The 19,884-nt window shown below is 37.5% G+C and overlaps 1 protein-coding gene across 25 annotated transcripts in view; it reads left to right on the forward strand.

The window, feature by feature from the left end:
- Positions 1-9,721: 9,721 nt before the first annotated feature.
- Positions 9,722-19,884, forward strand: part of LOC134545961 (SET and MYND domain-containing protein 4) — a 35,570-nt gene continuing 25,407 nt past the window's right edge. For 2 of the 25 annotated variants that reach the window (XM_063388666.1, XM_063388670.1), the window contains exons 1-4: positions 9,734-10,480; positions 11,149-11,280; positions 16,672-16,816; positions 18,234-18,409. In XM_063388666.1, coding sequence (XP_063244736.1) covers positions 10,432-10,480; positions 11,149-11,280; positions 16,672-16,816; positions 18,234-18,409 — 502 coding nt within the window. In that variant the 5' untranslated portion in view covers positions 9,734-10,431. Of the gene's footprint in view, positions 11,281-16,671; positions 16,817-18,233; positions 18,410-19,884 lie in introns of those variants that run through there. The other 23 variants (XM_063388663.1, XM_063388664.1, XM_063388649.1 and 20 more) reach the window with 20 other exon arrangements.

The following is a 19,884-nucleotide window of genomic DNA, read 5'->3' on the forward strand; positions in this document are numbered from 1 at the left end:
TACAATTAATCATTAAATCTCAATTCTTGCATAACAATGCATGGTTATCAATAACCAATAAATTCAGTATTATGACTTTGCTTGCTACTAACATATCACATTGTTAGTTCGTACTTGATTAATATGCATTACAGTGCATTTGCCTGTTTGTGTTCTCATTTCATGAGATTTCATACATTTCACAAAACATATCATTATAGCATATCATTATTGAATATTAAACATCACATGTTTTGCTTTTCATAATAACATATTGATAGCTAACATAATTGCTATTCATTACTCAATGTTTGTAACTTACATGTTTATATTTCATTATTAAAAATATTTGCATTTAACTATAGCATATTTAGCTTGCTATTTACATTTGCATTTCATCACACTTGTTAACATTTCATCCAAGAATATATATCAGATCATGTACATACTGACAATTAATAGTTCATTGTTATGTTTGCATAGTACATATTAGCAATTGATCATAAAATATAACATTTATATATAACTATATATATAATAACATTTACATATCATAACATTTACATTTCATTATGTTTACAGGTTGTATAATCAAAATTTCATAGTGTATTTACACATTGTTTCCATTTTCTTCTCCTATACAGAGAAGTCGTTGGTTTACACAATTACTAACTTAGTAACTTTTCAATTTCAGTCTGCTGTGCTCCGATCAACAGCTGTAGAGGCTTTATCTTCCTCTTCTCATCTTTCATTAATGTTGTTTTCATCCCGTAGCGGTCTCGCTGGGTTGAATAATGTTCACATTTCATCTCATCTTGGTTACTATCAGTAACATAAGTCTTGTAATCTACTGAGGCTCCTGGCTTCAGTGTAGCTAAGGTTACTTTTACCAATCAGCTGTTTCACAAACATGCTGTATCAGGATAGCTTTCAACACATGGTATCACATGTTCAATATTTTTTTTTATTTCCTTTTAAGAAAATTTTCTTGCTTTTTCAAGTTTATAACTTCTGTTAGGCGAAGTTGATTGTGGACACTTGTTTGCCGGAGTACCTTCGCTTCTCGCGACAAAGGGCTTAGATCCTGAGTTTTTCAGATCCACATCCTCCGCTATTCTTCACATCATTCGAAGAATACTACTCAAGCAACTATGACAGTGCTGCGAGTGAATACTGTTGAAGTGACGTAATTTCCTTGTATAGGGGCTTCTCCCAATAAATCCTTAAAAATCATCGATTTCAAATTTTCGTGTTTTCATTTCATAAAATGTCAATACCTTGACATCCAAAGTTTAATAAACTAAATGTTTCAACTAAATCTGATTGGATTTGTATGCGAAATGAGTGCATACTTTTCTAATCTGCATTCTGGGTAGAATGCAATCCTAAAGATCATTCTTTTCCCTAAATTCATCCCAGAAATGGTAATAAAAAATAGTGAAGTTTTAAAATTTTAGTGAGTTCTCCTATAAATATTAGAAAATTCAGTGATTTTCTATTTTTCATCATCAACATAACGATGCCTATTGGATTACTCAGCATCATCAATAAATCAAGGTAACCTGCATAATATTCTGCTCGTAGTTGCAAAGTGTTATGTGCTTTTAGAGATGCTTTGCATGCCAGTGTTTACATATGTCTACACAGCAGGATGGGGTATCATACCACATAGTTACATCGACACTAAATAAGCTTAATTTCTTCTCGTTTGTTAGTACACAGTACATACAGCTTCACATAGGTATAGGCTAGTCTAGCGTTGTAATATATGTCTTAGTGACATTTGAGTTCATACTCATACGAGGAATTGTGCAAGCCAACTGATACATAAATACAATACACATTGTACACTGGTAGCTTCACAGGCTACAATAACATCTGTATGGGTGGCATTTCACTTCACCTCAAATACAGCAATATAGCGGGAATTACACTTCCGCATAACCACAGGGTAAATATCTGCATAGGTGGCATTTCACTTCACCTTTACGCAGAAACAAGCGGGAATTACACCTCCGCTAAACATTACAAATTACAGTGGCTGCACTACGCCTCACATGGCGTACTAGATCACATAATCACAGTGACATACACTTACTCCTCTGTACAGTTCAGATCCTTGGTCTGAAACTTACACTTAGACTGCTCTCAGCTGTTTCTGGTACTACACCTTGTACCATCACGAGGCATTCACAGCTTAGGTCGGTACTGCTTACATAGTAGTAGGGCTCTTGTATTCCCTTAACTGCGTTATATTATAACGGCCTACTGGTCGGCCTGTTGCTGGCTCTGCTAGTGCATAGCAATTCTCTTGTACTATGTCTGTGATGACATAAGGACCTTCAAATAACAAAAACAATTTCTTGGTTACATGTTCCCAGGCCTTGCTTACTGGAGTTGTTTTCTTCAGTACCTGGTCTCCAATTTTAAATTTTGCTAATTTTGATGCTGGTTTCCTCTTGCGTCTGATGTCAGCTTCTGCTGTCAACTTCCTCTTCACTAGAGCTTCTACCTCTTCTCCTGTAGGTAGTTTTTCCTCATCATTAGGGGTGTGTTCACATCGGGGTAAATATTTCGGGTTGATCGCCACCGATCTATTCAGGCTCATGGCTTCTCCAGGGGTAACTCCAATAGAACCATGTACTGTATGGTTAATAACGCACTCTACATATGGCAACTTATCTCGCCATGATTGCTGCGAGTTATGGCATAGCGTACGTAAAAGACTCCCTATTGACTTCATGAGTCTCTCCACAGGGTTACTTTGTGGATGTCGTACACTGATAGTTGTAGGTATTGCACCTAATTTCCTGACTCCTGTTTGCCACAAATCACTGGTAAACTGGGTACCTCGGTCTGACAATACCACTTTAGGTAAACCAATTTCTTCAACGAAAGTTTTTAATTTTTGCATAACTGCTTTTGCAGTTGGGTTCACAATTGCATATAATTTTGTGAATTTTGTGAAAACATCTTGCATCACAAAAACATACTTAACACCTCCCTTTGACTGTGGTAGGGGGCCAAATAAATCAACGGATAATAATTCCAATGGTGCTGTTGGAATAATGGGCTGCAATTCTCCATGCAGGTGTTGTCCAGGTGGTTTCACCTTCTGACATAGGTCACAGGCACTTGTGACCTTACTTACGTAGCGTGACATGTTAGGCCAATACACTTGTCTCTTTAATGCTTCAATGAGCTTCTTGCTCCCTACATGTCCCAAGGCTACATGTAGTTCCCAGGTGATTGGTTGCCTCAAATCAGCTGGTATCACTGGTTTCCAGTGATCTTCGAAAATGCCTCTCTTCCTTGACTGGGCAAACAAAACATTTTCTGCTGACAAGCAGAAATGCTGGTGAATTTTACTATCAGCTGACTGCTTCTGCAGCTGGTTGATGGTGTTTTTGCAGTACTCATCTGCTTGTTGTTTACATTTTATATCCTTCAGGATATCTCGGAGTTTATGGTTGGTTTTAAATATTTCTGTGGATGCTGGTGCCACTAAAAATTCCTTCTGTCGTTTTGATGTAGATGGTGAACTTTCTGGTAGTTCATGCAGGCGACTTAGGTAATCTGCAGTGGTGTTGGCAGATCCCTTGATATGATGTATATGAATATCATATTCCTGCAGTAGCAAAAACCATCTCGTAAGGCGGCTACCAAATAACTTGCCTGCCTTAAGGCATGTTAACGCCTGGTGATCTGTTAACAATTTCACTGTTTCTCCAAGTAGCAGATCCCTGTACTTCTGGAGTGCCCATATAATGGCCAGAGCCTCTCGCTCTGTAACAGTGTAATTTCTCTCGGCCTGGTTGAGAGTACGACTAGCCATTGCTACAGTCTTTTCAATTCCATTTTCCTCCTGTGCAAGCTTACAACCTAGGGCTGTGTCAGAGGCATCTGTGTATAACAGAAATTCCTTCCCTTGGGTTGGATGGTATATGACGTGTTCAGTCAGGAACAAGTTTTTCAAGCTGAGGAAGGCTTGCTCGTGCTCTTCACTCCACATCCATGCCTGGCCTTTCTTCAATAGGCTGAACAGCGGAACTGCACACTGTGCAACTTGGTTGGAGTATATCCTGTAAAAACCAATTATTCCTAGAAACGCTCTCAGCTGTTTCACGTTCCTCGGTGTAGGAAATTCCTGAATGTTCTGCAGCTTGTCTGGGGCTGTCTTGATGCCTTCAGGTGTGAGGATGTGACCTAGAAAGGGTAATTCCTCTCTGCAGAATACAGATTTTCTAATTTTCACAGTCATGCCTGCCTCTTGCAGTTTGTGCAGTACAGTGGCAACATGCTGCATGTGCTCTTCAAAATTTGATGATGTTATTAATATGTCGTCGACATACGCCCTTGCAAATCCCTGACACTCGGGTCCTAAGGTTGCGTCTAGACATCTCGTAAAGTCAGCCACTGCGTTACACAGTCCAAATGGCATAACTGTAAACACATACTGTTGATTCCTGAAAAGAAATGATGTATATTGGCAGGAATTAGGCTCTAATGGTATCTGCCAATAGCCTGACGACAGGTCCATGGTTGTGAGATACTTCACACCTTGATACTATCTTAAAATTTCTGCCGTTTGTACGGGACTTTCCCTGTCCTTGACTGTAATTTTGTTAAGCTCCCTAGCATCGAGACACAGTCTTACTGTCCCGTCTCGTTTACTCACACAAACTATGGGGTTAGCATAGGGGCTTGCTTCTCTCCTGATTACATTCCAATCGATCATAAGTTGTAGGTAGGCTGTGGCTTCCTGAACGTACTTCACCGGAATGGGATAGCATTTGCGGTGGTACGGTGCCTCCTCATTTATCTTAATTTTAGCTTGGTAGAATCTGTTTCTGCCTGGCTTGTCAGAGAATACTGACTGGAAGTTGGCCAGTACACCAAACAGTTGTTGCAGCTGACTGGGTGATACACTCTTCACCTCCTGTAGTGACTGTCTTATGTCTTCAAGTGATGCCTGAAGTTGCTCACTTGCTTGTGCATTGTATATGTGCCTGTGCATAGGTTCACTGTACAATATTCCCACAAAATTTTCCCTCACATGCCACTTGCCTGTGAGTGTGACTGGAGTTTCACAGTCATTTGAATGAATTTCACATAGTTTAAAATCTATCACTACACCAAATTGTGATAGAAAGTCAGTACCTATTATTAGAGGTTTGGCTAGGCCTTTCACAACTAGTGCAGTCATGTCTTTTGGTCTGCCTAGGCCGTGTACTGTTATCAGTACCTGTCTGTTTACAATAGGGCTTGCCCTTGATGTCACTCCAATTATCTTGAGTGCTGGTACTGATATCTTGGGTAGTATTATACCTTGGTGTTCGAGGTAGTTCACCAACTCCTCACTGACACACGTGACTTCAGCGCCACTGTCAATTAATGCATCTACATTGCATTCTTCAATTTTTAATGTCACATGTGGACAAACTGTACAAACTTGATGAACCCTATTTTCATCATTTTCATTATAGAGAAAGTCTCTTTCACTTTCTCTTAGCATAACAGTGCATATAAATTTATCGTAACTGATGCAGCTGTAGATTGGAGATTTATCGATTTGTACCCCTGAGCCTGAATAGTGGGTTTCTGTTCGGGCGATCCAACTGAAACCCGTTCTAGTTTAACGTGCCCTGGTTGGCACGTCCACCTGGAACACGTTGTTGTTGTTCGTTGTGGTTCCAATTACTGGGTCCTGCGACGCTGGACACTGCAGCCTTGAACTCGGCTGCTACCGGGTTCACTTCCCCTCTCTGGTAGTATGCAGCTTGATGTCCTGGATGCTGCGCCTGGAATGGTGGCGGAAACGTTGCGTTCTGGTAGCGTTTGTTTCCAGAGAACTGGCTATTATGGGCATTGCCGCCATGATTCTCTGTCGTCTGGGGGGAATAATGGTGGGGTGGCATTCGGGTTTCTTCGTGCCGGCCCTGGTATCGAGGTTCCTCCGTCTTGCGGTACTTCCTCGCGTACTCTCTCTCGTCTTCAGACGAGGATCTTGGGCGTCGGTCACGGGACTCCCTGGGAGGCCGTACTTCAGGCGAGTAGGAACGGCGGCGGTTGTCGTTGCGGTCGTCCTTCCTCTTGCGCTGGTACATCTCTTCATCACTATGGTAGCTCCTCGTATTTGACCACCAGGTCTTCCTCTTGTTGTAGGGGCCTTTGCGTTGGCTCGTAGCGTAACGGCCATACGAGCTTTGCTCCCTGCCCTTGGGTTGCCACGTCATAGTGTGGACAGCTGCCTGACGGTTGTCCCTTGGCTTGTTGTCCCTGTTTTGCCAGTAGTTATTCAGGGGTGGCTGGCGGTTCTGCTGGGGTACCCTCTCGTGGTCCTCCTTAGGTGCTGGCGTCCTGTCCATTTTCTCCAGCTTGTCGTAGTTCAGGAGCCTCTCTCTGAACTCTGTGACGTCTCGGTACGTCAGGCCGGACAACTGCTTTTGGTAGCGCAGCGGCAGCTGAGTCAGTATTGCCGCTACGAACTCCTCGTCCGTCATGGGCAAGTCGAGGTATCTAGTTTTCTCAAACATTGTTGAGAGGTGGGCCTCCAGCGTTGTGCCCTTCCTGGGGTCATACCTCTCAGTATGGAGCTGGGCACGCAGATTGCTCTGAATCCGCAGGCTCCAATACTGCTGGCGGAACATGGCCTGGAAGTGATTGTAGCTACTGGTGGTCGCACTCAGCATTTCCCACCAGTAGAAAGCCTGCCCTTTCAATGCACTGTTGAGGCACTTTAGTACCTCAGCCTCGCTGAGATTGAACGTGGCCGCATATTCCTCAAAACGCTTCAGGAACCTTATAGGGTTCTCGGTAACCCTTCCTGAAAACGTGGGCATGGCCTCTGCCCAATGCTTGGCCGGGTGGTGGATCAGAGTAGCAGGGTCCATACTCGACGTGTTTACAAACGTCCTGCTACTTGGCCGATAAGTTATGGGGGTGACACGTGACGGCTCCTGGGGCAGGTGCTCAGTGTAGCACTCGGTGCCGCCCTGTCGTTTGCCTGCGGTGGGCAGTGTGGGAACAGTAGGTCCGTGGCACTCGCTTGCCTGGGCCTGGCCTACACTACCAGCTGATTCAGCTGTAGGACTTGGTTGAACAGACAGATTTTCAAACCTGTCCCTCAGCGTAGCTGTGGCCACCTCGATGTCACCAAGCCTACTCTCTAGGTGCTGGATGTGCTCACGCACCTCTTCCCTGGGATTGGCCTGACCTCGATGCTCGTTAGCCATCATGTTCCTTAGGGACGTGACGTGGGATTCCAACCCATCTACCCTGCAGTTGTACTGGGAGACCTGTTCGGCTATCTGTTGGATCTCCTCGTGTTGTTGTGCGAGTCTAACCTCGATGCTATGCTCGAGATTCCTGATGCTGTCACTGGTTTGATCTAACTTTGCAGTGAGATTAGTGTTATTCCGTTCCAGCTCAGTCTTCAATTCAGCAGTAAGATTAATGTTATTTTGTTCCAATTTCTCGGTGAGAGCAGTGTTGTTTTGCTCTAATTTAGAGTCGGTCTGCTTCATCTGAGCATTTGTCTGCAGCAAGATCTGCATCAGTGACTCTAGTGTCACTGGTGGTGGAGTAGGAGTGCTGTCCTGTGGTGCAGTTGTGTGTAGGACAGTGTCATTCATGTTTGCCTGCTCCATGATTAGGGGAGATGTGGGCCGCCCTAACCTTTCCTCACAGGTGACTACAGGCGAATTCCCTGCATATGATGAAGGATTCGACTCACTGCTTGAGGTTTGTGCAGTAGCATACTCCTCGCCTACACTTCGTGATCTTTCTCTAAGAAAGTATTTGTTTTGTTCGTCGGCCATAGTGGTGTGCAATGAAACAATTGACCAGATAATATTTTACACAAATAGTGCACTTGCACTCAGTACTTGGCTGGTACAGAATTTACACAAAAAATGTTGAGGTGTCCCTTAACCTCAAAATCGGCCCCACCGTATGGGCTCCAATTTAATATGTGGGGGAACTTTTGAAGTTTTATTTTGTAATAAATAGGCCCCACACACACACTTAAACGTTGGGCTGAATAAAACTGTGTAATAAATTAGATTTCTTAGATTGTGTGACTCTTCACTGGTAATGTTGACATAAGGTAAGTCACAGTTAGGTGTTATTTGATTGATTTGGAACATACATAAATACACACTGGAATAGGTGAAAGTACAAATGACACAACACAACACAACACTTTGAATATTAAATATAGAATTATTTTATTTCCAATGTAAAAACGATTTTAAAAGATTTCAATCTTATTAATATATTTAATTATTATTCATATCCAAAACAACAACCTAACTTAACGGTGACATCATAGTAATTCAATAAAAGTTCAATTACCAGGAGTTATGTTGCGCACATTTAAATATTTTCAAAAGTCTTAATTCGGGTTCGTTGACACTACACAGTTTTTAATTAATGTTTTTAGGGAACTTAAATCAATTTTTACCTCGGCTAGATAGGTTCAAATAGTTCATCGGCAGAGCTCAGAGCCTCTCATCTGTAGGACCACTGAGTCTGTTAGTTAATGTGTAAATTCGTAAAATTTATGTCCAATTATTATTTAAATCAGCTATAAAGTCAATTTAATTCATGGAATCAATGTTTATAATAAGTTTCGGCGACGATGTGACGTAAAAACGGGAGTTTCGTGATTCGTGCATAAGATTAGGGCACAAAAAATCTGGGCACTTTTGTTACTCACGTTAATCACTCCTATAATATTTATCTTTTTAGATAAATCCTATTTAAATGTTCTGAACTCCCTAATGGTTCATAATTATCATCCACTATCCGGGATGCCTGATGCTAGATAGCTAATTTTCAGGATTTAAAATCGCCGACGTCACGAAGTTGCCGCTCATTCAGCTGGCCATTGTAGAACTCTCTTTCTTACTAGTTTCCTCAAAATAACCAGTAAGACTCACTTTTAAATGGTGGCCCGTGATTGGCCAAAAGGACCGTTTCAGTCACCTAATTTCTTACCGAAAACGTAAACTCCGAACGCAACAATTGCGCGGATAACAAAATTTCACTTAAAATTTAAATACATAAATATTGAAATTATAATTTACATTATAAATTTACGGCGTTAATTTTACCGTTTACAGTTTTCAAGTCCATTAGTCCTTAGAGGGGTATCAACAATACCTCGTTCAAATAGTCCGGTAAAAATCCAAAGAATCACTTTTCCATAGACATACATAACCAAATATTGCCGTTTCTGAAAATAAATAATATTATACATAGAGCAAACAAAAATAAAATAAATCGTAAATAATAATAAATAATTAAACTGTCAAAACAAACATGTTGCAGTACAGTGTCAACTTATTAAAAATTATTTTAGTTACCTTCACTTTTATAAAGGCTTTTTTCAAACTCAAATTTTTTCATACAGCTTTGACTATAGAACTGGAGGGATAGTATTGTATGGAAATGGTTTCCAAGTTTGCCCAGAATATAATTGGACAGATCAATTCAAATTTATTATAAATCATGTCATACTAATATATATATATATCTTTGTTTTGAGCTATATTAAACGTTTTAATTTTAATCTTATAAAACAGCTCTAAATATGATTCAAACAAATATACTCGTTTCATAATAAAATTAATGTTCAGAAATTTTAAAAGTTACAGACACGTTATTTACTTTTCTGCATATAAAATTATCTTGCATTTGAAATTCATATTATTATTGTATTTTACCTTTATTTTAGCTTTTCTGGGCGCGATTTTGGTTGCTGAATGAAGCCAACACCCTTACTTATTTCAAATATATGATGGAAACTCGTGATCCAATTTGTCAAATAACATGATTGCATTATTTACTTTTTTGACGTCATAAAACCTCCAACCTAATTTAACAATTGGAAGATGTTGAAATGGAGTTTATTAAATTCTTGTTTACTATTTAGCTTTCATTTGTTGATAGTAGGTTTATGAGTATATTGTTCGAATGTTTGTGTTTTTAAATTTTTTAATTTGAATGGAGAATAGGTGGAGAGAAGCCTTATGGAATTATAAAGAAAATATGAAACGAAGAGAAAGAGAGTGAGAGTGTGTTGTTCAATGTTTCATATATATGTTTTTATCCATGAGAAGATTTGAGTAGATTTTATGATGGCCCTTTAAAACATCAAAAATAACATTTTTCTGGTCGTTGCCTAGTACGTAACGGTATGGTTTGCTTGACTATACTTGCGTTGAACATGCTCCTTTGAAGTAAAGAGTGCCACCTTACCAACCAGACCACGAGACCTGCACTCTTCCAATATCTATCTTTGTTTTGGAAGTTATTATTAAGAGTCCAGATGGATCAGCCATTTTCTATTCCCAATGCAATGTTCATAAGATCCACAAAATGCTTTCTTATGGATAACAAAACATAAAGGTTCTTTTCAATTTAGCTCAACAGATGTAGTATCCAATAATGGTTTCACCTTTCCTCTACAATAAATTTTTACATGCTATATCTGAGGGTAGGTATGTTTTGCTTTCTTTAAATTGTATGGAAATGTACCTAGTACTTACACAAAACTGGAACGGCCGTAAAAATGCCATTTTGAAAATTTATGTAACCCAGTGTTACTAGCCGTATCCCTATTTTATAAAAATTCATGTCTGGTTGACATTTGAGAAATTATAACCAAAGAATTAAGTTTTGAAGTTTTCTAACTCATATTTACAGTATGTTGGATACAATGTACTTCTTTTGAAGTCATTGTGATATAATTAAATCAAATTTTTAAATTTTAAATTGTTTTAAGTTATGATTTACTGTGGAAATAATTGTTAACGGAGACACTGTTCTGTAAATGTGTGCTCTGTTTCATGTATACATGAATGTCAACAATACTGTGGAGCAGTGTAAAAATAGGACACTAATTTTAGCTTACAGCTTCCTCTTCAAGGAGTGGAAAATTTACCATCTGTTTATTTAACTCTGTAGCTTAGTGGTGAAAAGCATTACCTGCAATGTTGGACAAAGTTCATACAGAGGGATTTTTAAAACAGCATAACATAAAATTACGTAGTTCTGTTAATGATATTGAATTTAATAAATTCTCATTGCTGAAAACAGATGAAGAAAGATTCTCTTTCCTTTACAGTTTACAAACAGCTCACAACTATGAAATATTTCTTTTAGCAGACGATGTAAAAAACTCTGAGCTCGGAAACAAGTGGAAAGATGATGGTAACAAAGCATTTCAGAGTGGTGATTATCATACTGCTTTGAAGTTGTACAATAAAAGTGTGCAACTACTTCCTTATAATGAAGGTATTTTAATTTTTTTTCAAGCATTTTGCAATAGCCTAGCAATATTATGTTGTATTACTTCTAGCATGTAAAATTTTTAACACTTGTATGTGGCATAGAATAAACAAAATGTTGTGGTTAGTTGTAAGTAAAGATGAAATAGTAGGTACTAGCAGCTCTCACTAGTGGGTTCAAAGTGTACTTCATTGTAAATGTTTTTAGGTAATTACACTATGCTATATATTAATTTATTCGACAAATCTACAGTCTCACCACATGTTTTACAAGAATAATGGCATATTTATAGCAGCTTTGGGTGTAATCTGTTTAGACACAACATATTTATTCAGTGCCAAAGGCATGCAAAAGATCTTGATGGCCAGAGCAAACCTTTGCTTTAAATACAGTACCCAATCCACTGTTTTTTTTTTGTAATCGGACGGCATGTAAACAATTCAATATAATAATTTCCAGAGTGTTATAAATATTAGGTAGTTAGGAAAATGTTTTTAAAGAAAATGTGAGTTGATAGGAATTGTTTGATATTAGGTTTGCTTTTTAATATATGTAGAATTAATTTATAAAAATTATAATGTGTAACTTCATGTAAATACAGGAAAAAGACAGACAACTTCAATGTGAAATTGCTTTTTTTTTACCTCTGAATAGAACACAAATTTAAAAATGCTATGTTTGCTTCATATTCCAGGTATGTAGGTACATCATTTTACACGCAACAACAAATTTTTATGGTTTTGTTTACATACGTATTTCAGTTATGAAAACATTTCAAGTACTGTCACAGAAGAACATCACAGAAGGAAATTTTGTCCCATTAGTGTTTAAAAATTCAAGGGCTTAACGAGTTAATATTAGATAACAAAATGAACAAACTCATGTTAGAAGTAAATTTAGCTTAATTTAACATCAGTAGGAGAGTTTAACTTGTAATTAACCCTCTCCCTACCAATTCGAAATTCCATTAGTGGATCAGGGAGTAAAAGCAACACATCACTTCTTGTAACTGTAAATATATCACTTTCATCATATTCCTTTGTTGTCTATTGCCTTCAGCCCAAATACTTGATAATCACTTAGAGACAATAATTCTTTAACTATACACTAGTAACAAAACATGGATTTATTTTCATAAATTACTTTACATAGTACAAATTTTCCTTAACTTTCAACTTCCAAACTAATACTTCCTTGTGACAATGTCTCTGGAGTGTTTTCATTTCCTGGTAGTATAGTGTTAACATTCTTAATAATTTCACAATATACACCATTACTCTTCCATCCAGAAAACACTGAATTTATTAACAGCAAAGCACTGTTGCCAATTTCAGCTGGCACCACATAGTAATAATTACAGAGTGCAAGCACTAGGAGAAAACTTTTCCATCGATGCTGTAGCTTGCATGCAATATCTGGTATTTTAGTTTCAGGAACATACAATATAATAATAGATTTTACTCATTTGGCAGAAGCATTTGTAAAATCTTGAGCTCATTTACTACAATTTTTTGACGTGACGTCTAATAAATCGATGAACGCCGGCTGCAAGCACGAAAAAGTGTCCCGTAAGGCACATTGTCCCACTACGATGTGTCCCGTTATGCTCATTGTATGCTTGCGCCGCATCTATCTCTCTTCCACTCGATTTTACTTTTCAATCATGTTTTCGTCGTTTGAATTATTAATATTATGTAATTTAACGATTGTCCACCAATTTTCAGCACAATCGGTACGGTTATTTAAAAAAATTTGTTGAATTTTCAAATATGTTTTTGTACGAACAATGGTGTTTTACAGTTACACATAATTCAAATTACACCCGGGATCTTTTGCACAATGTTTTAAAAAATATTGTAACACATTATCAATAAGTTTGGTGTATTTGGGATGCGTATTTGTTATAAAATCGTATCATAAAAACAAAATAATATTATTCCCCTACGGTGCTGTCATCTACGGTGACGGACGCGAACCGAACAAATCGTCTATCTATCCGCTTCCACGGCAACCAAGCACTCGTTAATACATATTTTCAGGCACTCGTTAATACATATTTTCCTGTGTTTATCGTGAGGGGCGTTATAATTAATGAATTATAAATAAAATTTCGTGCTTGGGGCCACAATTACATATCATTTTGAGCACTGGAAGACATAAAAACGTAAAATATTCTCGACGAATTTATATCTCAGCCCCAGCGCACCACGAGCTTCTGGGTTGGAGATTAAAGCTGAAATTCTTTCTTAAACTTACTAATACTTATTTTATTAACTACAAGGGCATTTTTATTAAATTCTACGTTTAATTTCACGACGAACAAACTTCGTCGTTAAATGTGTAATTGCGAAAAAGCGTAAAACATTCTTGACGATCTTGAAGTTAAATAGCAAACATGTATAAAAGTTATAGTTAAAATAATCTGTTCGTTAAAGTAATAAACATATTTGAATTAAAGAGTGCAAATAAAAGTAGTATTATCAATTAAATTGTAGATTTCATTTCACTCCTTTGTATCCTTACAAAATGGTGATAATTCAATAAAAATGATTCAATTTTATTCATAAAAGTATGCAATCATTTCATCAATGTTTTGTTATGACGTCACGTTAAACTATCGTCCGCAAACCGACTTTACAGACAACCAATTTATTTACCTTTTCAAAACATTCTCTGGCTCTGATGTTAGATATAACTTCCTTTCCCTCATACAAAATTTCCGTAAACTATAGATAACGTATGATTGAAAGAGTGATTTATTATTCCCCATGGCGTGAAAAGGCACTTTTATTTATTTTTTTCTTGAAGCTCAGATCTTAATATCACTCACTCTCTTTACTTCTCCCCCCTTTTTACATGGGATGTTTCAAAGTAACTGAATTCAGCTGGAAAGAAGCCAGTCTTCTTCACGGAAAGGATCACATACTTTACATCTGCTTTTGAATTGGCTTTTGCTGCACCATCAGAAAAGTAGTGAAAAAAAAAATCAAAATGAAACAGGAGCCTTGTCTTCAAAGCATTGAAAATGGTTTCATTGAATGCATGCACACTGTCTTTATTATGGTTCAATGAATCTGATACTGTTGCATAGAAAACATGTTGTAATTGACCTTCAAATTTATAGTATACTACTGCATTGAAAATTGTAGCACAGGGTGAACTTCCGTGAGCCTGCGTGATTTCGGACTGATGCTTAATTAAATAATTTTCTGTGAAGTCTTACAAATAATTATTTTGTTTTCTGGGAGTGTTTCTTTTAAAGTTCGCAGTTCACTACGTTGTCTGTTAGCATTATAACTGTGCCAGAAAAGATATTGTAATTGTGTGTAAAGCTCACATTTTACTGATTCAATGTCTGTTTATATTTCTTGCTTTACAACTCGGCAATTTTCTGTTACCTACTTATAATAGGAAATACTTCCATTGAACTCAGTGACATCAAAATTGTCTAAATTTGAAGTTCCATAGTGATTGCATTCTCTGTCTAAACAATGAATATTGTTTGTGTCACGTAATGTTTGTGGAAGCACTTAGCTTTCAGAATTAGGGAAGTTTTGAATGTAATTCATCAATGTGCCTATAAGCACTTTAGAATTTCCATGACAATTACAAACACACACATCCTGATCTGTAAGAAACATAGGAACTATATGTTCAGGGCATAACAATTTGAATTTAGATTACCCTACTGAAACATCACTGGATTTTTTCTTGGAAATACTGACTGCTTCTGTAAGTTTGCAAGTAATAGATGTTTCTGACACAGCATTTTGTATTTTGCAGTTTGGTCAGTCATAAAGTCTTTCTGACCTGCACATTGCCAGCTTATTACATCTCTTTAAAAACGTCTTGTACCGTTATCACAGTTTCATCTGTAAAGGCATCACTTCTTAATTTCCTTTGAACTACTGCTTTTTTATTTTTTCTAAGCCCTGCTATATCCAAAAATTTACTTAATTTGTTTGGTAATTAAGTCTTAACAAGTTTTCCAAGAACCTCAACACTTTTCCTTGGTGATTGAGGTAATTATATTTTTACTCAAATAGTTGCTTTACGTATGGCAGTTTTGTTGTCTTATTTTCTTTTGTGAATCCTTCTTCCTTTCTCATTCATGTTTTCTTAATTTAAAAACACCTCCATTTTTTGTTAGTTATTCTCTCTTTAATTTTTTCTTTTCCTGATCTGTACACCACATTTCTCCTTTTTCTCTAAGTATCTTTTGCCTCTTTCTGCATTCCCGCATCTGTTGAGCACCTGTCTTGCCCACTTAATACTACAAACATAACACATCACTTGTAAAGTTATACAAATGTAAGTTAAAGTCAGTTTTTCATTGTTTAAAGAATGTGTATAGTAACTGTACATTACCAGACAGAATTGTAAGCATATAATAAAACCTCATTTTTAAAATATATGTTAAAAGATGATATATACAATTCATGTACTAATTTTTTTAAATATGAATAGTATATTCTTTAAAATGTGAAATGACAGTGAAATTAACTTACCACATTGAACAAATTTGCTTCATTAAAAGTATCTTCTGAGACTTAGTATTCAACCTCCAGCTTTCAGTAATGAAAATGGAGGATGTAATAAAAAAATAGGATGGAACAAGAAACAGTTATGTTGAGATATTTGGTTGGACTTTTCCTTCCATGACAAAAAAAAGTCCTTCCGTAATAGTTTTTATTTTATTAAAATGTATATTTTTCAATAAAAATGTTACCAAATTTGTTGGTGTTTAATTAAATAAATTTTAATTGCACTTAGGAAAATTTAAACTTACAATTTCATACCTTGATAATTATTGGTATTTTCTTTTAAAAAATGCCTTGAAATTGTCACAAAAGGATATTTTAATTTTTGGGGGTTCACGTAATCTTGTTATATTTATTTATTATTACGTGTTTTTTCCTCTTGTTTACAAATACAAAGTAACATAGGCCTACCTACAATGAAATATTTGACGAAAAGGAAATTGGAACTTAATAAATTAAAAAAAAATTTTTGTCCTCCTGTAAGAAAAACATTTACGATTTTTAAGTTTGAGCATGTGTATTAAACCAACAGTTTTGCTAAGCCCTTAATGCAATTTTTCTACAATAAGTTTAAAGCCTGCTATACCAATTTGTAATATTTTTCCTGATCTAATAAAAAAAGATACTAATATCTGCAATAATTATGTCCCACTTTATTGTAGCCTGACCCAAAACCAAGTCAAGGATAACCCAAATTAAATGAAAAAATTGTAGAATATGATATATAATATTTATATTTGACTACAATTTCTTTATCTACTATAAAAATTTTAAGATACATCTTTTTAGATTTGTTACAAAACACAGTGTGTGATATAAAAGCCTCCACTATACACGTGGATGGATGTGTGTGCAGACTCAAGTAGTGAGATGGCAGTGGCCGTGGCGAACCGCTCGGCCGCTTTATACCACCTCCAGGATTATCAACAAACCCTGGACGACATCCGCCTAGCTCTGTCGCTCGGCTACCCCTTGCAGCTGCACTACAAGGTCCTGGAGAGGTACTGCGGCTCACGCCCGCTTGTTCCTTGGAAGTGCTCCTGGCCACATGCCCTGTCTCACGAGCGGAGTAATAGCGGAAAGATGCTCACTGGCTCACGGTGGTTGCCATCCCGGTTCAAATAAGGAATGCAGACAGTAATTTAGAACCCTGGAACTCCTGAAATGTGATTTTAATAATTATCCATTATGCCCACACTCTATGTCAATTATATGTAGATTACCTACATAGTATGTACTGAGCTGTGGGATCATTTCCCCATGTAAGTTACAAACTTGCATCCAAATAAACTGAACTACAACAAGCACATGATTACTTGGCCTTATCAATTCCAAAAAAGAATAATAATAGATAAATATCTTGGCCACAAAATAGTCCAAATATAAGGAAAACAAATAATGAGAAATTCCTTCCAAACCAAAACTGACTCATATTAGTGCCAACAGCTGTGATCCACCATAAAATTTACACAGAAGGAAAAATATTTAATTGTTACACTTATTTTTCCTTCCTTAACATTAACTGTAAAATTAAATTATTTACTTGAGTCCTACCCATTGCATCCTACAGGTTTTAGAAAGTAATGTTCTATGAATCAGTGAATTAATTCATGTTACAAGCAAAATTTTTCTTCAATATTTCCTTTAGCGTATTGTTTCAAACACAATCATTGCTACAAGTATCAATGAAATACCTAAACTCAAGGTCATTAAACACTTCTAATGAATTATACAGCCTGCAAAAGTTTTCATTCTACACAGCTGGTCTAAAAACTTTCGACAAAACCGTAGTTACCTTTGAAATAATTTAATAAAGAAAAAAAAAATATATTTTATTAATTTATGCATCAGTGAACTATATTGCAAAATAAAGGTAAAGGTAAGGTTTTACGACACACAGCTCTGCATGAAGTCTCACAGTGAGAGGAATCCAAGAGTATAGTGGGCTCCAAACCACCTAGGTATTGATTAGGTTTTCATAAATTTGAGTCGAGCTGAGTACTATAATCAAACCAAATACCCTTACCACAAGAGAATGATGCGTAAGCGATTATACTGGTGCAATATAGGTATCTAATGACAATAAGACTTGGAGGTCACGGCATAGTTTCTACCAATATTAAGCTAAAAAAAAAGGAATTTGTATGGTTAAAAATTTTTTTAAAATTATACCTTTCTATAAGTCCTGTCAAAAGTGTTAACAATTACAATTCAACCAAAACTAAAAGGAAGTTCAAAACTTTTTGTCAATCACCACTTACTAAATCTCAAGTGTTAACTTACTCTGAAAAATAGTTATATAGTATAAATACCATACAGACTTTGCTAGACTTAATAGCATTCTTGAAGAGCTTACTAATTACCATACTGCAATACTCAAAATATGGAATTCAATTTAGTTTTCTTAACATTTGACAGGAGAGCCAGATGTCTGTTGGCAACCAACCAGTTGAATGATGCACTGGAAGCTTTCAAAACGACGTTGACGTGTTTGGATGCAGCAGCAAAATTGCCGCTGGACAAAAGGATGAAGACTCAGAAGAACATCCAGATAATGATTGCCATTCTCCTGAAGAACAAAAGCCTAGAAAATGGTGAGTGACAGCAATGGTGTTGCAGCACCATCCCACTGAACACCATAATATGCCACATGCCTCCTGCTACAGTAATCCGGGTTCTGTTCCGAGTGGAGTTACCTAAATGCTGATGTGTTACATGCAGGACAATTTGCAAGTGTTGCTGGTGAGTGTTTTTGAGAAACTCCCATTACACCTACTGGTGCTGCTGCTGCCTGCTTCTGTAGTCAAAAATGTTTTTTACATTGTATTCCAGCTATTACAAACATTTGATACATGTCACGTATGCAACTACTGACAGATCTCAATTCCCTCATCATCCCCTCTCTCTTCATGGCTGTGGTGCTGGCCGCCCATCTCTATTAGTGCCCATGTGAGGTCAGCTGCACGGTCACCATCTCGATACACGTCTGGCCAAGTGCTGCTGCGTGATCTTCAGCTGCAGAGATTCGCCTGGGGAGGGAGGCAGTGCCTCTTCCCCTCTCTTTTCCACCTACTCAACATGCACAGCCAATCAGCACTGCTTTCACTTCCCATTGGTTACCCTTCTTCCGGCCAGATTAGCGATAAAAGAGGGTGAGGAAGCTGTTATTATGAATCGCCTAATTGCAGACTCACCTTATCACCTTGATACCCTACGCCTCAGATCGATTATCCTTTACTCATCGGAACTGCCTGCACTAAAATAACTGCGACCTTAAACTACGAGAGCCTGCCCACTGCCACTAACTGCCTGTCGCCGAATATAACGTCCATTCATTGAAAGGTAATGATTCTGTCCCTCCATTTCTAGAGGCGTCATGCTATCGGTGAAAGGGAACTGCTTCCAAAACGTCCATTTCCGGACGTGTCAATCCGTCTGTCTACAGACGCTTCTTTGCGGCATTGTGCGGCCAGCGCGGCAGGAAGTCTTCAAGATCATCGCAGGCAGTGAAGTGTCCTTTAACAGTGGGCACTACAGGGGCAGATGTCAGTGTGTATCAAGGGGGCCAGATTCTATGATTTGTGTTGGGTACAATAAACGGCCTTGCACTGGAAATTGTCTCTACAAATAATTTACTCACTGGAACCTTGTGCATGCTCTGACAGAGAACCCCTGCCACATTAATGTCCCAAGAGGAGACTAGGTCGTGCTACCCGCGCCTCAACCATACTTCTTGTGACTCGGTTGTGCCTCCTGCAAATCAGCCACATTGTAGCGAGGTGGCCATTGAGACCCTGTTTAGCGTCTCAACCCCTTGTCACCGCCTTCCCGAGGAAGTAAGCTGCACAGTAGAGGGGTCAGTATCAGGGAAGGCAGCACATCTCACATTTTTAAATTGATTTTTTCATTATCATTTTTGCTGAGTGCACAAAATTCAGCGTAAACAAAGCCTGCTTTTCACCTTTTCTAAATGACATCATTTAAAGGAAAGCTTTTTTGTTGATTTTCAGCTTCCACAACTGGAAGAAAACACTAAGCAAAAACTGAAAGTGATCAGATTAGCTGGAAT

Source organism: Bacillus rossius, chromosome 1 (genome assembly GCF_032445375.1).
Source record: "Bacillus rossius redtenbacheri isolate Brsri chromosome 1, Brsri_v3, whole genome shotgun sequence".
Classification (NCBI taxonomy): domain Eukaryota; kingdom Metazoa; phylum Arthropoda; class Insecta; order Phasmatodea; family Bacillidae; genus Bacillus; species Bacillus rossius.